General features: G+C 43.3%; 1 protein-coding gene and 1 non-coding gene across 5 annotated transcripts in view; one reads left to right on the forward strand and one right to left on the reverse strand.

Annotated features, from left to right (window-relative positions):
- LOC122782591 (G patch domain-containing protein 2-like) overlaps positions 1 to 23,341 on the forward strand; it is a 40,467-nt gene that overhangs the window by 311 nt on the left and 16,815 nt on the right. For 2 of the 4 annotated variants that reach the window (XM_044046995.1, XM_044046998.1), the window contains exons 2-6: positions 198 to 348; positions 8,391 to 8,607; positions 9,228 to 9,882; positions 19,334 to 19,474; positions 20,620 to 21,285. In XM_044046995.1, the coding sequence (XP_043902930.1) occupies positions 20,624 to 21,285 (662 nt within the window). In that variant the 5' untranslated portion in view covers positions 198 to 348; positions 8,391 to 8,607; positions 9,228 to 9,882; positions 19,334 to 19,474; positions 20,620 to 20,623. The remainder of the gene's footprint in view (positions 1 to 197; positions 349 to 8,390; positions 8,608 to 9,227; positions 9,883 to 19,333; positions 19,475 to 20,619; positions 21,286 to 23,341) is intronic. The other 2 variants (XM_044046996.1, XM_044046997.1) reach the window with 2 other exon arrangements.
- Positions 20,019 to 20,091, reverse strand: trnav-cac. The gene has a single exon. It is a non-coding gene; the product is annotated as a tRNA-Val (tRNA).

Raw genomic sequence — 23,341 nt, forward strand, 5'->3', positions numbered from 1 at the left:
TCCCTGAAAGTGGCTGTCACGGATAAAAAATAAAAAAAACAACCTCCCTATACTGTTAACATTACCAACACCCTCATACAAGTCCAAGGTTGATAATCAGCTAAGCTGAAATCCAGTTGATTGTGTTCAAATTAACATTCCTCATTAAAGCCCACAACCTTATTGTTATTGACTGTGCCATTGACTTTATCTTCCAGCTCTTCGATAGGCGCAACCCCTTCTTCACTATTATCTCAAATGCATTGAACAGAGTTCCTATTGACACCTGGGGGATTAGCATACATTATACCTTTTGCTGGATAAAGAGGAATGGATATAAGTCTGGCAGGAGGCAGCTGCTGGTGTCAGGTATGTGTTCTTTTAAAGTTCTTAATAAAGTATGTAAAGTCACAACAATAGAATGACTTAAAACGTCTGCGTCATACACACATCGGCACCCAATTTGTCAGTGTAAAGTGGTCGCATGTATCAGCATTCAGTTTTGTCTTTGGTTCATGTGCGTGAATAAGAGAGGAGGCTGTCAGTGTGGGTCCAGGTCTATTAGAGAAACAGCTGTAACATTTACAGATAGTGATTAGGTTTATTTCTGAGGCGCAGGAGCAGTCTCATGGTATTTGGAGATGCACAGCGAAGTCCTCAAGGACACAAGATCTATGCATCGAACAACTCAATCACTGCCCATCACAAATAGATCCAGATTCCCCCCTCTCGTTCGTTTCGCCTTGAATCAACTTCATAATGTGTGATACCTCAGGACAAAGCAAATCACATGGGATGCTTGTGCTCAGAATACTTGTGTGGCACAATATTTGAGCTCAGCGCTCAAATTCAGAGTGACCTCTGTTTCTGTATCAGACATAAAAACACACACTTTTTTTTTCTTCTTTTTTTTTTTTTTACCGCCTCCACAATTGGCTGATTTAGCCAGACCTAATGAATTCTGCCCATATGCCCCAAGCAGCTGCTACGTTGCCCCTTCCTCCCGCCCCTGCCGAGCTGCGAAGTGTCCATCCATGTAGAGACAACCTCTAGCTGTCTCTCCGGAGAATGCTAAGCCTGCCACTCCTTTGCTGGCAGCCGGTCGGTGCTGTCTGAGGTGGACTTGGGACGGGACGGGAACTCAGATTAGGGCCCAGTGATCGCGGGTTGTGACCGGCCTCAAATGATTGGCCTGAGCGCCGTTGGATCAGAGAGGGGATTATAGAAAGAGAAAGATCCAGAGATGCTGTTTGGCATATGCATTCATCCAGCTTCTCAAAGTGACCTCTGTCCGCTCACTCTTCCTGCTGTTCTCTTCCCTTCTCCCCCTTCTTTGCCTCCATGTGTCTCGGTGTTTACAGTGTTTCATGATGCTGACTGCGAGGCTGGCGATGACCTCTTGCTGACTGGGCGCGTTCACTTCAATCACGCCAACTGCTGCAATATATACATTATTTCCAGTGAGGAAGACAGTTGTGTTGCCGCAGAGCCTTGTGGTTATTACGATAGCTTTCAGATGAACATTGTGTCACTGGGGAGGTTCTCTCACGAGGAGTCTGAAGCCGTGTTGATGCTGTGTTTATCAGATCAGATGATAAAGGCCTCACATGGGTTTAGGGTGTCATTTGTTTTTCCTTGACATTTTTCTATTAAAATAATAGAGCCATTACCGCTGAGGAGATCCAGTGTATGCTGCCCTCGTCGCGAGCGATGACACAATGTTTAAAAATCTTTGATTTGTTGAGACACCAAATCTTACAGTTTATTTAGGAAAAGGGAAGTTTTTCCGGCGTGTGAATCTGCAGTGTTTATTTTAAGCAGCAGTTTGTTACTAAAGGCTCAGGCCAGTAAGGACCAGCTGAGGACATAGAGCTCTCAGGCCACTGAGTTTAAACGGGTAATATATCCTTGCTTTTATTTGGTCCCTTGGATTACTTTTCCTTTTTTGTGGCAAAGAAAACAAATGTTAGGAAGTAATACAATTTTAAAAATAAGAATAAAAAAAAAACAGACGAAGGCCCCATTATTTTAATATTTCCCTGCTCCTTGTTGCCAAGTCTTAATGTATTTTGATATTGTGCTCTAATTGGAAGGATAGAATAGAGATAATATGCTTCCAGCTCTACCCAATATGCCGTGGTGTTGACAGAAGTTTATACATCTTATCTGGTCTCAATATCAGCCTTCCATATGGCCCAGAAGCAATATGCTGAGGTGTAATTAAAGAAAATGGGGGAGATGTGGAGATAACTTGGGCCCGATGTTGGGGCCCCTCTGACACAGAGTGAGGGGTGAGGACAGACATGCTGAAGCTCAAGGAATATTAGCGCCAGTTCATTCCACCAGGGGCCGCGAGCCTGTCGTGGCCTCCCTGTCACTGCAGGAGCCGAGCGAGCCGCGAGAGGACGACTGTCCCTTTTTTAAAACGGGTAGAACATGAACTCGTCCTTCTTTTTGAGTCAGGATGAGAGATCCATGTTTTTGCACATTAATTCACGACGTTGGAGACACGCAAGGTCAATTCAAATGACTCATGTGGTCTTTGAAACAAGCCTCAAACAGGAGCCACAGTGTTGATTTTGCCATGATATTTTAAGTTTAAGGGGAGAAATCCGCTCCACAGGACTAAGGCGAGCAGATCAATGTCATTTTTTCTTTTCTTTTGTTGATCAAAAATGGGGGTTTGTCTTTGAATAAGTGACATAAAACTGATGTTTTATTTTTCCGTATACTGCTCCTTTTAAAAGCATACAGGGAATTGTGGGAGAGGAACAGGAAATGACTCCACAAAAGAGATGATGAAAGAGATATTTTTCAAGACCTAAAGTTTGATGGGCTAATTTTTTTGTTCCACCAGTGTTGCCACTGCTATTTATCTCTTCTTTAGTTAATATTCTATGGCTCCAAATCCCTTTTTGTTTACCCCAGGTGGGCTTGGACATGAAACGACAAGGACTCTGGCAGCTTGGAAAGCCCCTGGGCATCTTACGGCCGTCATGTTGTCAAAAGACCTGCGGTGTGTGTGGGGGTGGGGGGGGAGAGTAAGAGGGCCGTGAATGTTTTTTTCAAGTGTAAACCACGAGATTGAGGGTAGGGCTTCTGTTCTTTTTGTAACAGTGAGATTGGCTGCATTCATTATTATTATTATTATTGTTCTCTTCTCTCCTCAGGCTGAGGGTCGGGAGGCGAGACGGGTTTGAACATGAAATACAGTTGGGCTCCACATTTGTCAGCTATTTTTATTATTTCCCTTCTTCACCTCTCAGTCCTGTACACGAGGTTCATTCATTTTTCACATGACTGCTTTTCTTATCATTGTGGGCCCTCTCCGCTGGCCTATGAGTGACTTAAAGGCAATAAAACACAAAACATTCTGTAAAACACGGATGCCTCTCGAGTCACGGAGGCCCTGCAATGCCTCTCTGGGAAATTATGATAATAACTCAGTGGTGGTTGGAGTGTCCAGGTCGCTGTGGGGCTGGCTGCAAGGGGAAAAGGTTCACCAAGGTCTTCTGGGCAGGGACAGGTCAAGGTGGCCTGTTGGGCCTCACCATTCACCCCCTTCTGTCATAAACTCTTTCCATCATGCAGGATGCCGGCTGCGGCCAGGTACACAGCAGAACCTCTTTGTCTTGTAGCTGCTGGCGATAAAGCAGGGGCTGATGGGAGAGTGGTTGTGTGTTGGCCCTGTGGTGAGCGGCGAGGTCAGCCGAGGAGCTTATCATGGCCAGCAGAGAAAAACGCTTGAGTCAACAGAACTCCATGGTTTGCCCTCTGTGGGTCACAAACACACACTCGTGCTACGACGCTTTGAACTTGGTACTTTTTATTGTTGTTACCCGTGACAGAAAGTTATAAGACAGCAAGGGAACTGTCTGGTCATGGATTTTTGGAGCCCGGGTTTGCTGCTGGGTGAAGGGAAGGAGGGAGGGAGGGGGTGGCTGTAGCCCCACAACACCTCCTGACTGTGTGAATGAGAAGGAGCGAGGACAGGAAGAGAGTGAGGGCTCCACCACTGAGGTGCTGACAGAGGGGGATCGAGGGGCTGAGATTGCACCTGTTCCAGCCCAGCAACCTCCCAGCAGGGCTTCACCAGAGTCTCAGCCTTCTCCTGGCATCTGTGATGGGGGCCAGGGCCAGTCCCACCTCCAGCGCTCGCTCCACCTCTTCTTTGCTTGTGGAGAGAGATGAGAAACGCTAGAGGCTCCATCTGCCGAGTGCTCGCCGCGGTCTCTGCGGCCCGCCTGGGGAAGGGGGTTGCTGGGCCTCCGTGACTCTGCCACGGGGTCTCTCAGTGGTAGACCACAACGAGGCACATCACACGTCACATACCAGCTGGCCAGGCTCTCTCCACTGTAAACAGAGACTAATGACCACTCAACAAACACACACACACGGCCCTTGGTAGAATGGAGGAGGAGGAGGAGGAGGAGGGGGCACGTAAGTGAAACAGCTCGGCTTGGTTTGGATAAAGGAAAACAGCTTCCTGAGGTTACTTGACAGGATTTGCTGCTGCAGGAGAAAGTGATTGAGCCTGCGGTGGGAGCTCACCATCACAGTGGGATGTTGCTGAAGCTACTCGCCAGGTCCGACTCCGTCAGGCCACGACATCACAGTCCACTGTTTCCTGGATGGTGTGCGACATCACAGGCCTCCTGTTGCTCCACAAACCCCCGGGCTCAAGCTGGACACCCACTGAATCTGTGAAGCTCTCTCATGTCGGAGCACTGTTCTGAGGAAGTGCATGCAGAGCTATGAATTCTGGTGCTGGGTCCTTTCTACATAAACAAGTCTAATTCACAGATATTTCCCTATAAATAATTAAAAATTAAAAATCTTTTATTATTATACGGCAGAGCTGCCTTGGCATTTGTGTCTCCAAACTGAAGGACATTTGGTCATGTTTCCTGTCCTGTCTCATGCAGGACCTTCCTTGTTCGTGTCTCCACTGTAGGCTCAGTTTTCTCAAGAAACCCCCCTTTTCCATCAAATTACAATTATTTTTAGCGTCTGCCGACCAGATCATTTCACATATGTCCTGCCATCTCATTTGCCCCAAATGTCCCCCAACTTATGCATGTATGGATATAAATAAATATATGAATCACAGGATAGGAGTAGTGTGACATTGAGTGTTATTCCCCAGTTAGACAAGGAGAGGCAGGGAGGTCACTCGGCTACACTGAGCCACTGGCAGCCCAGGCCCCGCTGGTCCACTGGAGTGACTGGGCTTCATCTACAAACTCGCAATAAATATCTGGCCATCATTTATTTTAATTCACTCCTTTCTTGCTCAGATGGAATGGATTCTTAACCTTGTAGGACAAGGACACCCGCATGCTGCCTGACTTGCCTTAGCTGCTAAATTATTCTTCATTCTTCAGGGGGAACGGGGAAGAAAAAAAAGAAAAGAAAAAAAGAGTCCAGCGTTGCTCAAACTGTCAGCTCCAATGAAAAGCACGCCTGAAAACGTTGTCACTGAACCTCTGGACAAGGAAAGAGAAGGGGAGTGGGCAGCTAAAGACAGAGTGAGAGAAGTGGGGGAGAAAGACTTGGGGGGAGGGGGTTAGCAGCCTCCAGAGTGATTTATTTGCCAAATCAGGACACAATGAGTCGATTATGAGTCCTCTAATAAGAGAGAGTGTTTGGGGACCCACTAATTGGGCATGATTGAGTTGCAGTCTGGGAGCCGGGCGAAAAGGGAACCTGGTCGGCGGCTGTCATGCAATCATCAGCTAATCAGAGCTTTGAAATTAAAACTGCGTGTTTAGGGTAGAGGATGGGATAATGGCGGGGACCCTGCCTGAGCTCTGAGGCTGTCTGAAGAGGCTGTCTCTCTCTCACTCACTCTGTGTGTGTGTATGTGTGTGTACATGTGTATGTTTACAATTACAACAGTACATTTGTGTGTAGTGGACAGGACAGATTATTGTTTGCACTGTGTGTGTGTGCACAGACATTTCAGTGAGCAGGGCCTTGAGTGAATAAAAAAAAGAAGCACCCTCTCATAATTATTAAATGACATAGTTATTTATTTCAATAACTCTACTCTCATATGGATGTTTAAGAGGCCGACTCAAAAAGTTCCTACAAAATGAGTGTATGGAAACATTGCTCGCAGAAATCACAGTTCAAATATTATTTTTTGGCATTATGTCATCACACTTTGAATTGAAAATCAATAATATGAGCCACATAATAAAACAGAAATAAATATAGATTTATTGTCACCAGGAAAGAGGAGAGTATATAAAATAGACACCACTTTGCTGGTCTTGATGTGAAGGAGCTCAAAAATCAGACCAGCACTTAAACCAATATAGCTGAAGGTTTCGTGACACATCTGTAACATGCATTTAGTAAATGCTTTAATGAACTCTTTGTTTCTGTGAAGGACATTACATTTTTGTTCATGCAGCATGTTATATATATATATATATATATATATATATATATATATATATATATATATATATATATATATATATATATATACATATACACACAGCATGTATACAATTTATATGGAGAATACTAGAGAAGTATATAATATCTTATACAGACTAGTCCTTCATTAAGTTTTACTAAGTATTTATGTAGTGAAAAAAAATAAAATAATAATTATTCTAATAATAATAATAATAACAAATGAGATTTTGGTCATCTTAAAGCACGGGAGGTTTGTCTTTGTACAAAAACACTGCTGGGATTATATTATATTCAGTTTGTTTGTGTTGCCGGATCGTCACTAGGGGGCAGTGTTTGCCTTCAGTGCACCATGAGCGGAACCTGACGGGCCTAATTAACGTCAGGTGCTTCCTCTGTTTGAGTGGCTTGAACGGAACATAACAAAAAAGTCTATGCCATTAAAGTATCTGTATTAAAAAGGTAAAACATTGTTTTTTTTTAAATAGAATTTAAGGTCATTGTCTACATTAGTTTATAAACTAGCTCTTTTAAATTCTAAACTGCTGTACATATTAGCATATTAGCATAGCTTGTTTTTTTTATATATATTGGGAGCAATTCATGGAAATAATAATCCGTGTTTGTGAGATTTAATCCTAGTTTAGTCAGGTTAAGTAAACACCACACATTTACAGAATGAGAAAAACAGAAAACAAAAACAAAAATCGAGCATTGTGTTGATTATTTTTTTACCTCATGAACGAACACGTCATCATCGTTATTGTCATTCATTGTAAACATATTAAGTGTAAGATTTTGTCTCTAACAAATGTCACAATATTTTTACAGATTTAGTGACTTTACAGCAATATCAGGGTTATGTTGTGTTTTAGGACGTTTTTTCTAAAAGAAAAAGAACAGTAACCTTTTGAAACATTCATCAAGTATTTACTTACAAGGATACATTTTATGTATATATATATATGATGTTTTTGTGATTGACCGTGTATGTGCATAGCTCAATTTTACGTCACATTCGACTGCAGAGACCACTGCAAGCGTCTGTAATGTGTCCAATATCTTTTAATTGGTAATAAAAAGAATCTCCTTTGATTCTAGATATGTGAAGATGATGAATTTAAAAGAAGCCCTATAAGTGAATCATGCTGCTTTATTCATACATCCCAGTTAAATCCTTATTTCAGATTCTCCGCGGCATTATTGAACGTATTCTCAGTTTTCATTTATCTAAAAATAATCGATTCTAATCAACATTATTATGTTGTCAATGTGGTAATAATAAAACGAATGGAGCACTCGGACGACACCTAAGCGTGTGGCATTTGGAGCAGATGCGTCTCAGTTACGTCTGATTTTTATGAATAACTTCTATCTCTCGTCGTATTTCAGCGTCAGTGTTTGCAGATTCACGCCACCCAAACAAACCAACATGCACAGTATTTCTTTCAATCTTCCTATGGCCTTGTCTAATTGTAAATGCGGCTTACATCTAAAGAGGGCCTCACTATAAAAATCTGAAGTGGGTTTAGGCACAAATGGGATTAATTCCCAAAGAATGTCCTTTGCTCTTCCTCCCATAATTTCATTTGCAGGGTCCACAGGATGAATAGCCAAGCAGGCAGTGATGTGGAACTGGAGGACAGGCCTTGCGGGGCCTGTGCTGCTGCACCGCAGCCTTCAGGTTATGTTACCTTGATAATGTCACAGCTGCAGGAACCACACTGCCCACCATACAGGACACAGGAAATCCAATTATCTGCCTTCTAATGTGTGGGAATTTTACGCTCTTGTTTCATAGACTTTGGCTCCAGCCATGCCCAAGGGCAAACTCACCTGAGACGGATTCCTCGGATTGTTATTTGTTTATTTATTTACCAGAAAAAATGTTGTTGTTGTTTTGACTCAAATCAATATTATGATAAAGTTAGTTCTGATTTGAAAATCATATGTGTGACATCCTTTTTTGTGCTTGTTGTTTGCAGCTCTTTGGGTCCACATACAAACACACAGTGAAACGCAGGCGGGAGAAGAGCAGCAGCCCTGATTCTTCCTGGAGTCAGCCAGGTCTTTGTGACAGCTGTATATGGGAGCAGGTCCCCCACCTGCCTGGACCCCCGACTGTTTTTTGATTTAATTAAAAGGAAGAGGGAGCATCAATTTCAGCTACATGGCGGGGAGATGACAGTACACAAATTGAAAGTAAGCATCTCTGTGGTGCAGGGAGGGGGCCGGTCCATCATTAACATGGAAGACAATTCAGTGTGCTATGTAACAAGATTAGAAACATTATTATCATTCCACTGCACAACATAAAAATCCTGCCATGGAAAGAAAAAAGAAAAACCGGTGACAGCTCTTTACTCAAGACAGGCTTGAAAAACAGAAACTGTAGTGCGGTCGTTGCGATATTGAATTGAATCACATACCTGCATAGGAGAGCAGTAATAATATATTGGGTTTGCTTTCAGTCCGAACGGTTCCGAGCTGCAGGTGGAGCCCCATTAATGAACAGTAAAGACAGATGAGTCTCGCTCATGCCAAGCAGGTTGCCTCAATTGGATTAGTGAAACTGAGATTAGGATGGATAGCTGTCTATGTGCCAAGTGGCTATTATCTTAGCCAATATGCCAATAGAACTGTACACAAAACAAGCCCAGGCCCATCAGCAACCACAGCAGTCACAAGCAGAATCAGCAGCTGTGTATTTCTGAGCTGTACAAAAAATATTAAACGTGCAATAACCGTCTATCAGCTCTGATAATATGGAGGTTAAACAGTTGATTTAATAGCTGAAGTAATCCATTGCTTTTATTGTTCAGGAAATACGAATACCAGGCCGCCATCTGTCTGTGGCTGTCACACTGTACATTATGAATGGAAAGCTGCCCATTCTCCGTGTGTGTACCTGTGTTTCCAAGGCTGATGTCATGTTCTCCATGAGGCAATGACGGGCACTGTAGGTGTCAGTGGAGACCGGGGCCCCTTCTCCAACCAACTATACAAATGGGCATGAGTGTGAAGAGCTGGGGAAATGGTATCAATCACCCTGTGTCCCAGCAGACGAGCTGCTGGTGTTTGTGTAGAGAGTGCTGCTCATACTGATCCATATAAACAGCTGTGTGATGTATTAGAGCAGATGAGCGGGGCCTGGCTCTGACGCATGACTGACAGCTCATTTGACAGCCCCGGGAAAGTGTGCTACGAAGTTTCAATCTAATCTGCTGCTGCTGAAGGAATGAAATTGTGGTGTGAGATTATGTTTTCCTGTTATATCCCCTCTAGGACAACACAGGCTGAGTGGGATGAGCGTGGTGTGGATGACCCCCCAAGTCTAGAAGGTACAGGTACCTCAGGAGCCAGACGCCGCGGTCGACTCTCAATGGAGACCTTGTGACCCACAACTCTCCCCGCAATTCACTTCAGCCCGGTGAATCGGGTTTCCGAAAGAAAAAACAAGAAACTCAAGCCATATCTGTGAGTAAACCAAAACATTTTTGTGTCATGCATTAACAATCAGCTGTCTCGTGGTGCTTTCCGAACAGGTAATCTCTGTCATTCAATCGCTCCACCGCAGGAGCTGGGTCCTCCTGTAATGTGATATCCACAAAACAGACATTAATATTAAGTGCAAGGCAGATCAGCTTCTCTTTGGACTGCGCTCGCTCTTCTCCCTTTTTTAATAAGAGCAGAATATCTGGGTCGGCCACCTGCATCTTGAAATCAATATTGCTTATCCTGTGGTGTAGGTTTACAATGATATTTGTGATTCTAAGCTACATTTGGACAAAACTTGAAATGAGACAAAGGGAACTTAAACGTATTATCACATATCAAAACTTAAAGGTTACATAGGTCACAAAATACTTCCTAATTAAACCAGAGATGTGAAATTATTTTAGCAGAAAAACTATTAAACCCCAGGAGAATCAAACCTTCCAATGCACGATCCCACCATGATTAATCAAAAAGGGCTAATTAGCCATTTTACAGCTATTAAAAGAAAGACACTCAATAGTTGTCATTATGCCCCATCTATTTTCCCATCATTATGGCCTTTACTCTTTTTTCCCCCCAACTTTGAAAAGTTTTTACAAACTGCTGCAGCACTGAGGAATAAGGCATCAACTTTCCATATTCGACACGCCAGGCTTTCCTCCCCTCCGTCGACATTTTATTCGTAGAATGAGGTCAGCCATTGGCCCGCAAGCGTGGAGTGTCAGTTGCTGTTTTTCCATTGAAACAGACTACACTCTGGTGTTTAGCCTTCAGACAGACCTGATGTTGGCCTCCCAGCAGAGCAGTGGCCACAGAACCTGATCCCACACAATCAAGTGACTGTGTCTGAGTCTAAACTCACCTTTCTCAAATATGTCTCGCTCTCTCACACACACACACACAGGTTTGCACAGCTATTCTTCTCAGGACACTGCACTGACATCCATTAATTTGGACAGTCTAAACAAAGCATTACCCCTAACCTTAACCATAACTTGTTAATACCTACCCCTAAACTTAACCCTACCACAGTTTGAAATGTGCACACACACACACACATACCGTCTTCCATTGCTTCCTCTAACACTGGCCCCTCATGTCCTCTCTCTTGTTTCCACACTTCAGCTTTTCCATGCGACGGTGTCCATATTTCCCTGCTAATTCCATGGAAGCCCTGGAAACGTTCGTATTGTCTAAGTGATCATTAAAATTTATGGCAGGCTGACTTCATCCAGCTCGCTAGGCCACACTGGCATAAGTCATAATTATGTGATGACACTGTAAGACAGTGGGTCCACGCAGGCCCTCGTCCAAGCCAGTTAAATGATATAATTAGCCCGGCAAGAGGTGAACGCTCCGGATTGAATAAGTTATTAAATGTTTGGATGAACCTGAGCTCCATTTCCCTAACTATCGCCATCGTAGCCTCCCCCCCCGCTGCCCCTCCCCTCCCCCTTCCTCCATTAGCCCATTAGCAGTTATGTGATACTATATGCTGATGGGGCAGTGGACAGAGAAAGTGGGTAAATTAAGCCTGACCACTGGTTGTCTTCTGGACTGCTCTTATAAGGTGCCGTTGAAGGACGCAGCAGGACTTGGTGTTGGACATGTGCATAACACAGGCCTGATGGCACAGTAATGTGAGCTCAGCTGAGTTCGTAAATGTGAAAAATGTCACTCTGACCTTTGCTGCAATCCAAAAGTAGCACCGTATGCTGATTGCATTCATTAAAAACTCATATATATCTGCTGCTCCACTCTTTTCACCCCGTCAGACGACGGAAAGTGATTGTTCTGTACGACAAACGCGGGTCAGATGGAAAAACATGTCAAATTTAACCCATCAAATTGTTCAATTTGTCCCTGGTTAAGCTGTAAAGGAAGGCAGTTCACTGAGGTTGACAGCGTGCCTAACACCGGGCCCTTGAGCCTCAGTGTGCGCATCGTGTGAGTGTGTGTGTGTGTGTGTGTGTGCGCCTCGCTCCACCAGAGGGTCTCCCCAAGCGTGACTGTGTGTTATTCACACTGACGAGTTCCACTGTTCACTGTCACCTCTCATTGTGAGGGGGAAACCAGCCTGTGGAAAGAACTGTGGTCAGAGGAGGGTGGAGGCTGTAGGGAGCCCCCCCCGCCCCCCATACACCCACAGCTCAGGCAAAGAGCTGAGCTCACATCAGCCTCTGGGTTATCCCACCGACCCTGTTCAGTCCTCATGGTAACATCCACACTGAGTGGTACAATCACAGGCAGATGACAGCCTGAATGCAACCACATTTGGAGGTGGTTTAAGGACGCTCAATTTGAGCTGCGTGAAAAAAAATCGGTCCTCAGGATGGATTAGTGATAACCTCTAACAGCTGACGTCCTCTGAGCCGCGCTGTTTTTTTTTTTTTATTACACTAATCAGCTCTGTTATATTCATTTATATATAGCAGCCGCCACAATATTAACATCCATCCATTCATCTTCTACCACTTTATCCTCCACATGAGTGTCGCTGGTGCCAATCCAACAATATGATGGTTAAAATTTATTTCATGTTGCAGCAGAGGGAATAAAGCTTCTTTTCTCTCTCTCTCTCCCTCTCAATCTGTCACTTGAACGCACACAGATGCACTAACACATCGACAGTGGACACATCTGTACAGTCTGTCTCGTTAAAACATAATTTTCTGCTTGCAAACAGTCGTGACATGAGTGTGTATTTGATTCATCTGTGATCCCATCACATTTTAATGTTAAGGTGTGAACAGTTACTAAATATTAGTCCACAGACAAGAAAGTCTACAGAAAGCAGGTAGACGAGGTGGACGTTCATGCCAAAAAAGTGTGCTTGTGTTTGCTAACACATTCTTCCAAACATTGATGGAGGGCCTGGCGATGTGTGTGGCCCTGTTTTGGGGAGGGATGGGTGTTATGGTGTTTGATTTGTTGTGAAGACTCAAGCAGCAGGACTCAGCAGAGTCCAGGTTGGCCCAGCAGGCCTGCGGAGAGTGACACTTCCTCTCTCTGTCTCACCCTGCAGTGAGTCTTCACAACAGGCATCTGGTGCTGAGCCGCATCCCTGTTCATCATCACCAGAACCAACCATCCACTGGTTATCTGTGTCACTGCCTTGTCCCCGATCACCTCCACCTCCCCTCTTTCTCGCCCGACCTCTTCCTCCTCCTCCTCCTCCTCCTGCTGCTGCGCCGTCTTTGGCCTCTCTCCAGAGAGACCAAAAAGCCGATCTCTCCCCTGTTCCTAGATTGTTTTTATTTGTGAGCAGACAAATGGAGTCTGGCCTTTTACAAAATAAAATGCCGGCGCTCATCTGATCTTACTGCCCTAAGGAGTGGCCTGGCCTGAAGGGCTAGTGATTGGAAAATTACAGTGCTGCTCCAGCCATATTTTCAGGAGTCTCGGCCAGACTTTCTTCTGATTGTGAGAAAAGCCATCAGCTGAATGGCCTTTCAAGTACTTTTTAGAACGCATCCATCAATACTGTTGAGTGATTGGCTGTTTTCGGACAAAATTTAGATCTAGGTTATTTGTGATGTAAGGCTTATGTGGGTAACTTATGTGCCACATGCTCACTGAACTGGTCAGCCGGTTCAGTGTGAGGCAACAATCAGGGAGAGATTTGGTCTTTGAGAGAAAATACCTGTTGCGACCATAGAGTGATGTTGACGCTGCCCATCCCCGCCACACAAGTGGCTCCCTGATAAGTGATTACAGCTGGAGGGGGTGCGGGTAAAACAAGGGCCTTGTCAGAACAGACCCTCCAGATTTGAGGTCAATTTCGCCCCCTGATTGCACATTTTTGTGTGTGTGTGATGTTTGTGATTGTGTGTCTTAGGGAAGGAGAAAGATTTTTCAACTAAGATCATCAACTAAGACGCAGACGCTGAAGCTTTAAAAGTTGCCTTCCTGCCTGTCACTTTCATCTTGTTACCCCCCCCTCCACCTCCACCTCCATTGTCATTCTGCACACCCTTTCTCTCTGCTCCTCTTCCACCCCTTGGCCCTGGCCCTCTGCCTGCTCCTTCGCTCACCCCCCTATGTTCGCAAATCACTTCTTCCCATGTCAGCAGGTAAATTGTTTTGTCCTCCCGTTCCCTGCTTTCATTACCTTGTGTAAATTAAGCGATATGTCGTCCACCGGTGCGCGCCAGAGCCCTCACCGCGCCAACGCCAAAATCATGAGATTTGGCATAATAAATGAAGACAAACTGGCAGTAGCAGTGCTCCTCTCCGCGCGGGTTTGCCTTCATTATTCGCTTAACTTGCCGGAGAAAATGACTTAACCCTGACCTGTGTATTACGTCCCATATTCACTCCAGATAAAAGCCTTTTTACAGCGCACAACAATTTATATTCCGGCAAAGAGGCTGCTTTTCTCTGTCAGTTTTCCAATCTCAGCTCCTGAACACACGTCATTAAACTTGTCTTGCCTTCCTGTATTTGTCCATCAGTCCTTCTTTTTACATAAAATCTGGCAGCATTATTCTGGGATTTGATGGCACCCACTCATTTTTTCCCCTTGGAATGTTTGATTGGAAGAAATATAGCCGGGCTGGGGCTATCTCCTCTCTTCTGTGGAATCATGCACTTGATGAAATAGTGTTCCTCTAGCAAGAATAATAAAAACAGACTTGTACATTACAGGAGGCTTTCAATCTGCCAGCTGGGCTGAGCTGAGCAAAAAAAAAACCCCACCTTGTCTCCTGACAGATTTTTATAGTTATCCCAGCAAGGAAATGGAAACAGGTGACCAAGCTGGGGAAAACCAGGTCTGTGGCCTGGAGGACAGGAGAATAGAACGAGCTGAGACGTGAACTTTACAAAAAGCTGACCCCAGAGACAAGGAAGTAAAAAATAAAGAGATATACAAACAGACCTATGACATTCAAACACTCATTATAGTTTGTTTGGCGTTAACCTTCAGAGTCTCCGTATGGTGACTTTAAGTCCCGTGTCATGACACACTGTGGTCTAGCTCCATTGAGAATGAGCCGCAGAAGATGAAATGGGTGATTGCAGCTGTCCTCGGGATGATAGGTGTTCACTTTCCAATTTGGAAGTGTCAGCAAGTTCACTTAAATGTAAAAAGGTCACAGACACTTTGCATAAAGTCTTTCTTTCACACAGCAGAACCTGTGGTGAATAAAGTTGGTTTTGGTTCTTCAGTTTCTCCCGTAGAGCATGTACAAAGGAGAACTTGTTCGAGAAAGTTTGTTTGTAGAACATTAGGCCTGCAACTAAAGATCATTTTGATCTTGAACACCTAAAAGAATAAAAGATTATAATCAGAATTTCATTAAGTCTAAGTCAGTACCATAAGATGCAAACACGTCAACCAGAATGCAGACTTAGAGCGTCTTAAGTTTGAATGGAGGATTGCACCTTCAGACTTTGTCTTCATGGGGAAGATAATCAGCCGTAAACGTCACTCGTTTCCAACCAACAGTTCCTGATTAATCAGCTCAACTTAGCAGGCTAATCAATCTACCTCTAGTGAGAGCAAAGAGTTTTCCCTCATTCTGCTTCTGCTCCCCCTCCCGCTCCTCTACTGTGCACTTGTAGAGAGCAACAGTCCTGACAGATGAATATAAAATGCAAGTTTCCACAAGTTTAAGTCGTACATTTAAGTACATTTTGATGATTGGATTTGGGAACTTTTTTTCCCCTTTTGGTTTGTAAAGTTTAAAATTTACAGACACCAGATCTAATCAGTCCTTAGCTTTAAATTCTATCACATAAGTGTGATCTGAATAGTTGTAAAAGACAATGGTGTATATTTTCATGGATTCAAACGTGTTACACATGTTAACGTCTCAGGAAGCACTGAACCCAAAATACAAATTCAGAGTTTCCAAAACAACATTTATTTATCAAAATAACCTAGGAACAGAGAGCAGGACATGTGGCATGGCAATCTGGCTGAGGGTGAATGAGATTGGGTTGTATTTTAAAGGGAGACTGAATGGGAGGCTGATGAGGATAATGAGGGCCAGGTGTGGAAGTGGGCGGGGATGCTCAGGTGAGTGGGATGAGGTAATTGCAGGGGGGGGGAAGCAGATGAACACAGGTTCAGTCTCTAAGCAGGTGACCCTGTGACAGTAACATTGTGTAAAAAGATGTTGCACAGACACTGTTTACCATTTTTAAGTGACTTTTGAATCTGTTGCCTGTGTTTATTACAAACCCATTTGTATGAAATGGACGGGGTTGGTTCAGTATTGGTTGCTTTCCTCCACTGAAAGAACAGGGGGAAAAGAATGAGATAAACGCGGCAAAAAAAACTTGACAATCCAACTCATTTTTTACTGTGTGAAAGTTTCACAAGGTCGTTTTGAGAGTCGCGTTAACACAATACGTGAATACAGATTTGTTTCCTTGTTCTACAAGTCACGGAGCACGGAGTCTTTAAGCGATCATTATTACCATACAAATAGACAGATCTATTTAACAACCCCCTTTTTATCGCATAACACTTATTCTTTAGTGTTACTCTCTGAAAGGCACTGAAATGTGTCTCACCCCTCATTTTTTTTCCTTTTTTTTTTTTACATGGAAATCGTCTCCGGGTTGATAAAGGCTCAGAGCAATAGAAGAAGCAAGGCTGACATCTTCTTAAGAGATGATAGGAAAGCCAAATCAAATAGGATGGAGCAGTCACTCTTTTCACAGATAGGTAGCTCATTTCTTGTGGCTGCGAGTTTGCATCCCTAGTGGCGCTCTGCCCGGGAAAGATAGCTCACTTGGACTCCATTCATTATTTCTTTCCCTGCCTCCTCTTTTCACATCAACTTCTTTTTCTTTTTTCTTTTTTTTTTTTTTAGCTTTAATGAGTTGCATATTTTCTGCTCAAGCGTCGATGGAGATCTTTGGAATTTAGATTTGGAAACAAAAATGTTTAATCACAAGTGTTTTTCATTTGTGAAGAAGAGGCAAAAATCAATTACTCCCATTACACAATGCTGATTGGAAATGAAAGGAAGTGGTAGCGTTTTCAAACAAAGGCTCCGTGGTGGCAAAGATAAGTGTCAGTCTGTCCCCGAGGTATGATATGTGGCTTGGCTTAATAAACAGTTGACAAAAAATTGCTATTAAATCCATGGAAAAGGTTCTGTATGCTACTCCAAAGACACACAAATAACAGTGTAAGTCAGTACTTGTAAAATCAAGTAAATAAAAAAGGAAAACTCACACCATATCTCTCATATTAGTAGACGTAGGGGCTGCAAAAAACGTATTAGTAAAAGTTGCAGGAACTTTTCCCATACATTATTTACACCACACGACGAAGCCCTGTATGATATAGAGAGTCCGACGCTTCCTGGAGAGCACTTTGCTATCATGTCCCCTCACATTCTCTGCAAATCCCTCAGAAATGTATTTATAAAAATTAACTCCTCTTGCAGAGAGTGCTCATTGAAAAGAAGAATTACATGAAAGATAAAACACTTTATCGCCAGTAAAAGACCAGACAATGTACGTCGAGAAATTGGGAAGATGGCAGAAACAATGAATATTAAGTGCCTAAGAATCTAAAGCTGCTGACTAAATTGAAACTGTATATCCTGAGGGGGCAAGGTTTCCAAATTGCTAATTACTGCCCCTGAAAAGGGGCTGTTTCTGATATGTTTGCTTTTGAAAGGCTGCTTCTTAATGAAGCAGTGGCTGAAGTTTTTTTTTTTTTAATATTCCCACTCTTTGGCTTCTGGGGCTCTCTCTGGACTTTCCTCCCAGGCCAGAACAATGGCAGGCCCAGGAGCCCCAGCTTCCCCACAGGCTCCAGCGAAAGGAGGCCGGGGGCTGGGTACAGAGGGAGACACTCAGCATGCTGAAATATGGAGGCAACAGATAAGGTGGCAGCAGCACAGAGAGGCCCTCTCCCATGGGCCCAGGGGGAAATTTGCAGTTATTAAGAGGAAGATGAGAGAGATTGAATGGCTTTTGTGCTCATTTTCACAGACTTTTCTTTTTCATTATTTGGGTTGCCTTCATCTGAGAGATGAAAGAAGTGGTAAATGACTCCCCCCCCACCCCCCATTCAGAAACACACTGGATGAGAGTTGTCACGACACATCGTAAAACACTTATTAGCTCACTATTGTTTTAAAAAGGTGCGGATGGCGATGGGATTATTGTCATCGTACAATCTACAGCTACAGTAATTACAAATTTAACATGCTGTTGGATTTTGTCTGGAAGAAATTAACACAACGTTACCATACATGTAGATTTGGAACAATAACCTTTAAGTCTTAAAGGCAACAGTGTACAGACTCATTTCTTCTCACATGTGGAGTCAAGAATCAATGTGCAAACAGTATCCTTGTTGATCTTGAATGAAACTTTAATATGCTATAATGACCATACAACATAATTATTTATTTATTGGAGCACAGCCAGAAAATACCTGGGTGCAGTTTTAAATTTATTTTTTTTGTCACATAAATCCAATCCAAAAGCCCAACGGTCACATAATTTGCCAGACATTAAAACAACAAAGCTTTGTGATGCCCTGAGACTGTAAGTATTTAAAGCCGTTTGTTTAAAATAATATGTAGGAATGACATTAATTGATCTGCATATTATTCTACTTCCTCTTCCAGCCCTTTGCTGGTGTTGATATTCAAACTGGGCTTGTTATAATTTGGCTGTGATCAATCTTCTATGTTTAAAGTTTTTATTCACAGCAATTAGTTCAGACACACATTCATTCAGCTCTAAGTGCCAAGTGGCAGAAAGTACTAAAAAAAAGGGGGAATAAGTTTCCAAAGATACTTTCTCAAGTGAACCTAAAATAAGGTTAATATCCCCAAGTGGGATCAAGCTGGACAGCTTTAGATCTGCTGTAATGTTCCATGATTGAGAGGCAAAGTAGAAAAATGTCTTTTTATTGAGCTCTGTACAGACTGGAATGAGTTCACTCCACAGTAAAAGTAATATTAGTATGATTTCATATTCATATTCATATTGCCTCAAGTGTCTAAAGTAGTTATTGTTATTGTGCTGAAGCATTTGTTATTGATTTCCAAAACCTGGAGTCATAATGTTTTTGATGGTGTTGTACAACACCAGGAAATGCTGTCAATACTGTAATATTAGATAAACAACATATAGGATATAAACTATGTTATCTGCAGTACAGCAGGCTGAGTTTGGGTCTCTTTCTGCACTGATGCTGTGCTGCTGCTGCTGCTGTTCTGGTACTGTAAGGCCCGGAGCCACCAGGTCATAAAGGAACTTTGACCTTTAACTGCTGAAGCTTTATTTATCTATAGAAAACTATTGACAACTGAGCTGAGGAGATAAGAATAAATAGAGCTGTAAACAACTGTTTCCCCTGCTGATTTTGATCGATTGATGTCAATTCAGAAAAATAATTGTACCCATACAAATTTTAAAAGCCCCCTCAGTCACTTCCCTCTGTTGCCAGAACTGTTTGGCTGACAGCAGCGCGGAGGTACGTGATTGGCTGACGGCAGCACGGAGACACCTGATTGGCTCACAGCAGGACGGAAGTGAGAACGGTGTCCCAGCTGTGCTGCTGAAAACAAAACAAGACAGGCTTCGACTGGTGAGTGCTCAGACACACTGGCTTATTGGCCGTTATACAACGACAGCTGTGCACAGTGTGTATTTATAATACACGTAGATCTATAACAGCGTGTTTACAGGTGTACTGTATGTCGCTAATTGCTCACAGTGGAGAGAAGTGTGGCTGTAGTTTGTCCTTGTGCTGAGCTCACAACATGCGAGTTGTTATGTAACAGTCCGCACTGACACTCAGCAGCCTCTGCTATTGTCTCGCTGCTCTGTTGTTATTAAGCGTTATAGCTGCTCCATTAGCTCGTTATTGAGATGGTGTATGTGCGTGCGTGTGTGTGGGGGGGATGTAGCTGCTAACGACGTGCTAACGCTCAAACAGCCCGCGTTACTCAGATGGGGGAAAGCGAATGTAGCTCTGTTTTAGCATTTTCCCTCTCGAGAAGAAACATAAATATATATATATACACACACACAATGGCGGTAGACATTAAACAGTAATAGTAATAAACAGTAATTATTCTAAGGTAATGAGCGTTATGATAAAAAAAAAGTGACATTAAAGTACAAAGATGTGTTTCCGCCCGGTTTCGAACCGGGGACCTTTCGCGTGTGAGGCGAACGTGATAACCACTACACTACGGAAACTGATGACTGGTGTGACCCGGTCAAGATCCCCAACAGGATTTGTCAAGTTACAGACATTAAAATAGCACAATTAATAATGCTGTCTGTTATTTGCTGTTTATTTCATGTATAATATCTTATCTTTTGGTCATTTTGCAGACCATTCCAGTCACAGGGAGCAGCAAACTTAAAAGTGATCTTTCCATGTTCCTGACTAATTGAACTGACAAAAAACAAACTAATCCTGTGACCACATGGACTTACTTTTTGACTAATAAAAGCCCAGGTGTGATGGCAGCAGACCTAAAATGCATTTATAAATAAAAATGAGCCAGCCAACACGATTATGTAAAAGGCAATGGTGAATACATTTTAAAGATTGATTTTGCAGTTATAACCCCTATAACTGCCCCTCTATCAGTCATAGATTTTAGTAAGTCTGTTTCATCTTCAAGACGTCTCGCAGCACTACATGTGTTTGGGCAATGGTCATCAGCTTAACTCTGTAACCACACCACTGAAGTTTCCCCTGTTGTGTCTTGTCCTCAGCACCATGATGGATGAGCTGGTGCAGGACTTGGTGTCTGCACTGGAGCAGACCTCGGAGCAGACTAAGCTGGGGGAGCTGTGGGAGGAAATGGTCTTGAGTCCACTGCAGCAGCGCAGGCAGATCCGCCGCCGCAGAGTCCGCAAGCGCTACCGCGAGTCCTCTCTTTATCCGACAGAGCACAGACGTTGCTGGATTGAGGCCTCAGAGTCCAGCTTGGACGAAGCCAAACAGTACAGGCAGGACTCTTCCTCAACCATCGCTGCCTCTTTGGCCAACTGCAGTGACTCTGATGACTTGACTTCAAACAACCATTGGCACTCCATCATGAGAGGTCCAGCCAGGATGAGGCAGCCCTCCTGGCCAGAGTCTGACTCTTTCGCCGAGAATAATCCAGGACGGCCCCTCAGGAGGCGAAGGAAGGTCAAACGTATGACCTCAGGTGTCGCGGTCAGCCTGCAGCAGAAGTTAAGTATTTCTGGTGTGGATGGGAAACGGAGGTTCAGGCCATCTAGGATGCAGCAATTGTCAGAATCGAAGAAGAGGTCTGGTGGTTGGATGGGAGCAGACAGACATACTGAAGGAGCCAGACTGATGGGGAAGAAATGCTGGAAGAGAAAGATGACCAACGAGCATGGAGATGGTGCAGATGAAAACATGTCTGAGGGGTAATGTTGTATTTTCTTCCTTGCTGTGTCTTTCCAATAGACTTTGACGTTAACTAGTAGTACCTAGTAGTAGTAGTAGTAGTAGTAGTAATATTTCCTTCCTCACTCTGACCTTTCATAACAGGTTTGCCCCTGAACTTGTAGCATTGAGGGTTAAAAGGATGACGGCATTACGTTTTTAGAGATTTTAATGCACAACTGTTGCATTCATCTATCAATTAAGTTCATTATAATGATTTTTACAGAGACAGGCCTGCAAATAGTGATATTTAGGTTCCAAGAAAGAACAAAGATGTGAAAATTCAACTAATTCCAACAAGCCAAATGTTAATCTCATTATTATCCAAGGAGTCAAGATTACAACCATTTCGAAAAAGGAGCTCAAAACTATGAAAGCCCTTTTTACCCTTTAAATGGAAAGTTACTAAGGCAGTTAAACCCATAACATAAAAGTCATGGGCATAACTACTATCAGACAGAAGCAATTAACAAGGCGACATTTAAGATGATCTATACGGCCTGTCTCCATCGAGCCAGTTGTCAATATTCAGCATGTCCTCAACTAAACCAAAAAAATGTATCACAATCATGCCACTCCACTTTAAAGTATTGAGTTGACATTAAAAATGAATGATAGAGTTCTTCATCCCCATCTCCTATAGCTGAGATGATCACCAGGGAGAGATCTTTGATAGTTATGCCTCCAGGCGTCTGCCAGCTCATTATTTCCTTTTGAGAAATATTGTCACAAATAAATAAGGGACTTGTGGTATTGATTTGCTTTGAAATGAATTTCTGTTTTGGGCTGGGTAATTAAACCCTGGCTTGTCCCAGTGTCCCATAGTCCACCCTCTTGTGTGCATTCTATTTAGCAAAATTAAACGTGGCTCGTAATGTGGAATCACACTGGACTAAATAGTACCAGAATAATAACAACACAATAATCACATAATTAGCTGCCGTTACTTTAGCACCTTTAATTAGTCACTCAGAGATTATGAAACAAATTGGAGAAAATGTGAAGAAAAAATGGGAAAAAACAATACAGTCATTCAATATAATTCACAATGTGGTGTTTTTAATAATAATGATTGATTTATATGCATTTAAAGAACAGTGTACAGTATGCACGTGCTACTGGAACAGTGCATTTCCCACACCCGAAGGCATAGAACAGCATATTTCTGGTTGATCTGGTTATCAGCTGATCGTATAAAAAAAACTATGTGAGAATAAGACATTTGAGGTAACCAGTAATGGGACAGACACAAGGCCTTACATCTTCTGGTTTCATTTGTGCTGACCTCCCTAGCCCCTAAACGGTACTTGTTTTCTTACTTTATGGAAAAATCAATAGCCGTTCTGACAGAAAACAGCTCCGGAGAAGAAATAAATGGGAACACCATGGCACGCTGTCAATCATTTCTCACTTACACAACGCCAACGCTCTTGATTGCTGCTCAGTAGACTGCCACACCATACGGCGGGTTCAACAATCTAATGGTTAAGCCCCGGCAGAGGCAAAGGATATGATTAAATGGCAGCAGTGATGAGGGGCTGACAGTAATACAACAGCAATATTTATACTCAGACAGTGTACAGCCCATTTAATGTCAGACACACAAGCCATTGTTGCAACGGCTTTTGAAACACTCAGGGTTTTTTGGTCTTTATTCATTCCATTAACCTTTTTTCATATGAAGTGTCTGGTCTCTTAAAACATGCCTCTCCTCAAGGTCACTCCTCTTATGTGCATACTGAGCAGAGCGTTGCCTTCAGCCACCCAAGTGCACACAGAGCAGATGTTGGCAGCTCCAGTTGGGCTCCACATACTTGATTAGACCTGGTCCAGCCTGCTGGCAGTGAGGCAACCTGGCACCCATGCTGGCCCAGCAAGCAGGCCTCACCTGTGGGTAGACACTGTCCAAGATCAGTCTTCAGTTGTGTGCCCGTATTGGTGATGTTGACTTCAGCCCAGCCACTAAGGAAAAACAAAGCCCCCCCTGTGAGCACTTTTCACTCACACTCCGCTTTATCGCACTGTAATTTATATTTG

This window comes from Solea senegalensis, linkage group LG16 (assembly GCF_019176455.1).
Source record: "Solea senegalensis isolate Sse05_10M linkage group LG16, IFAPA_SoseM_1, whole genome shotgun sequence".
Classification (NCBI taxonomy): domain Eukaryota; kingdom Metazoa; phylum Chordata; class Actinopteri; order Pleuronectiformes; family Soleidae; genus Solea; species Solea senegalensis.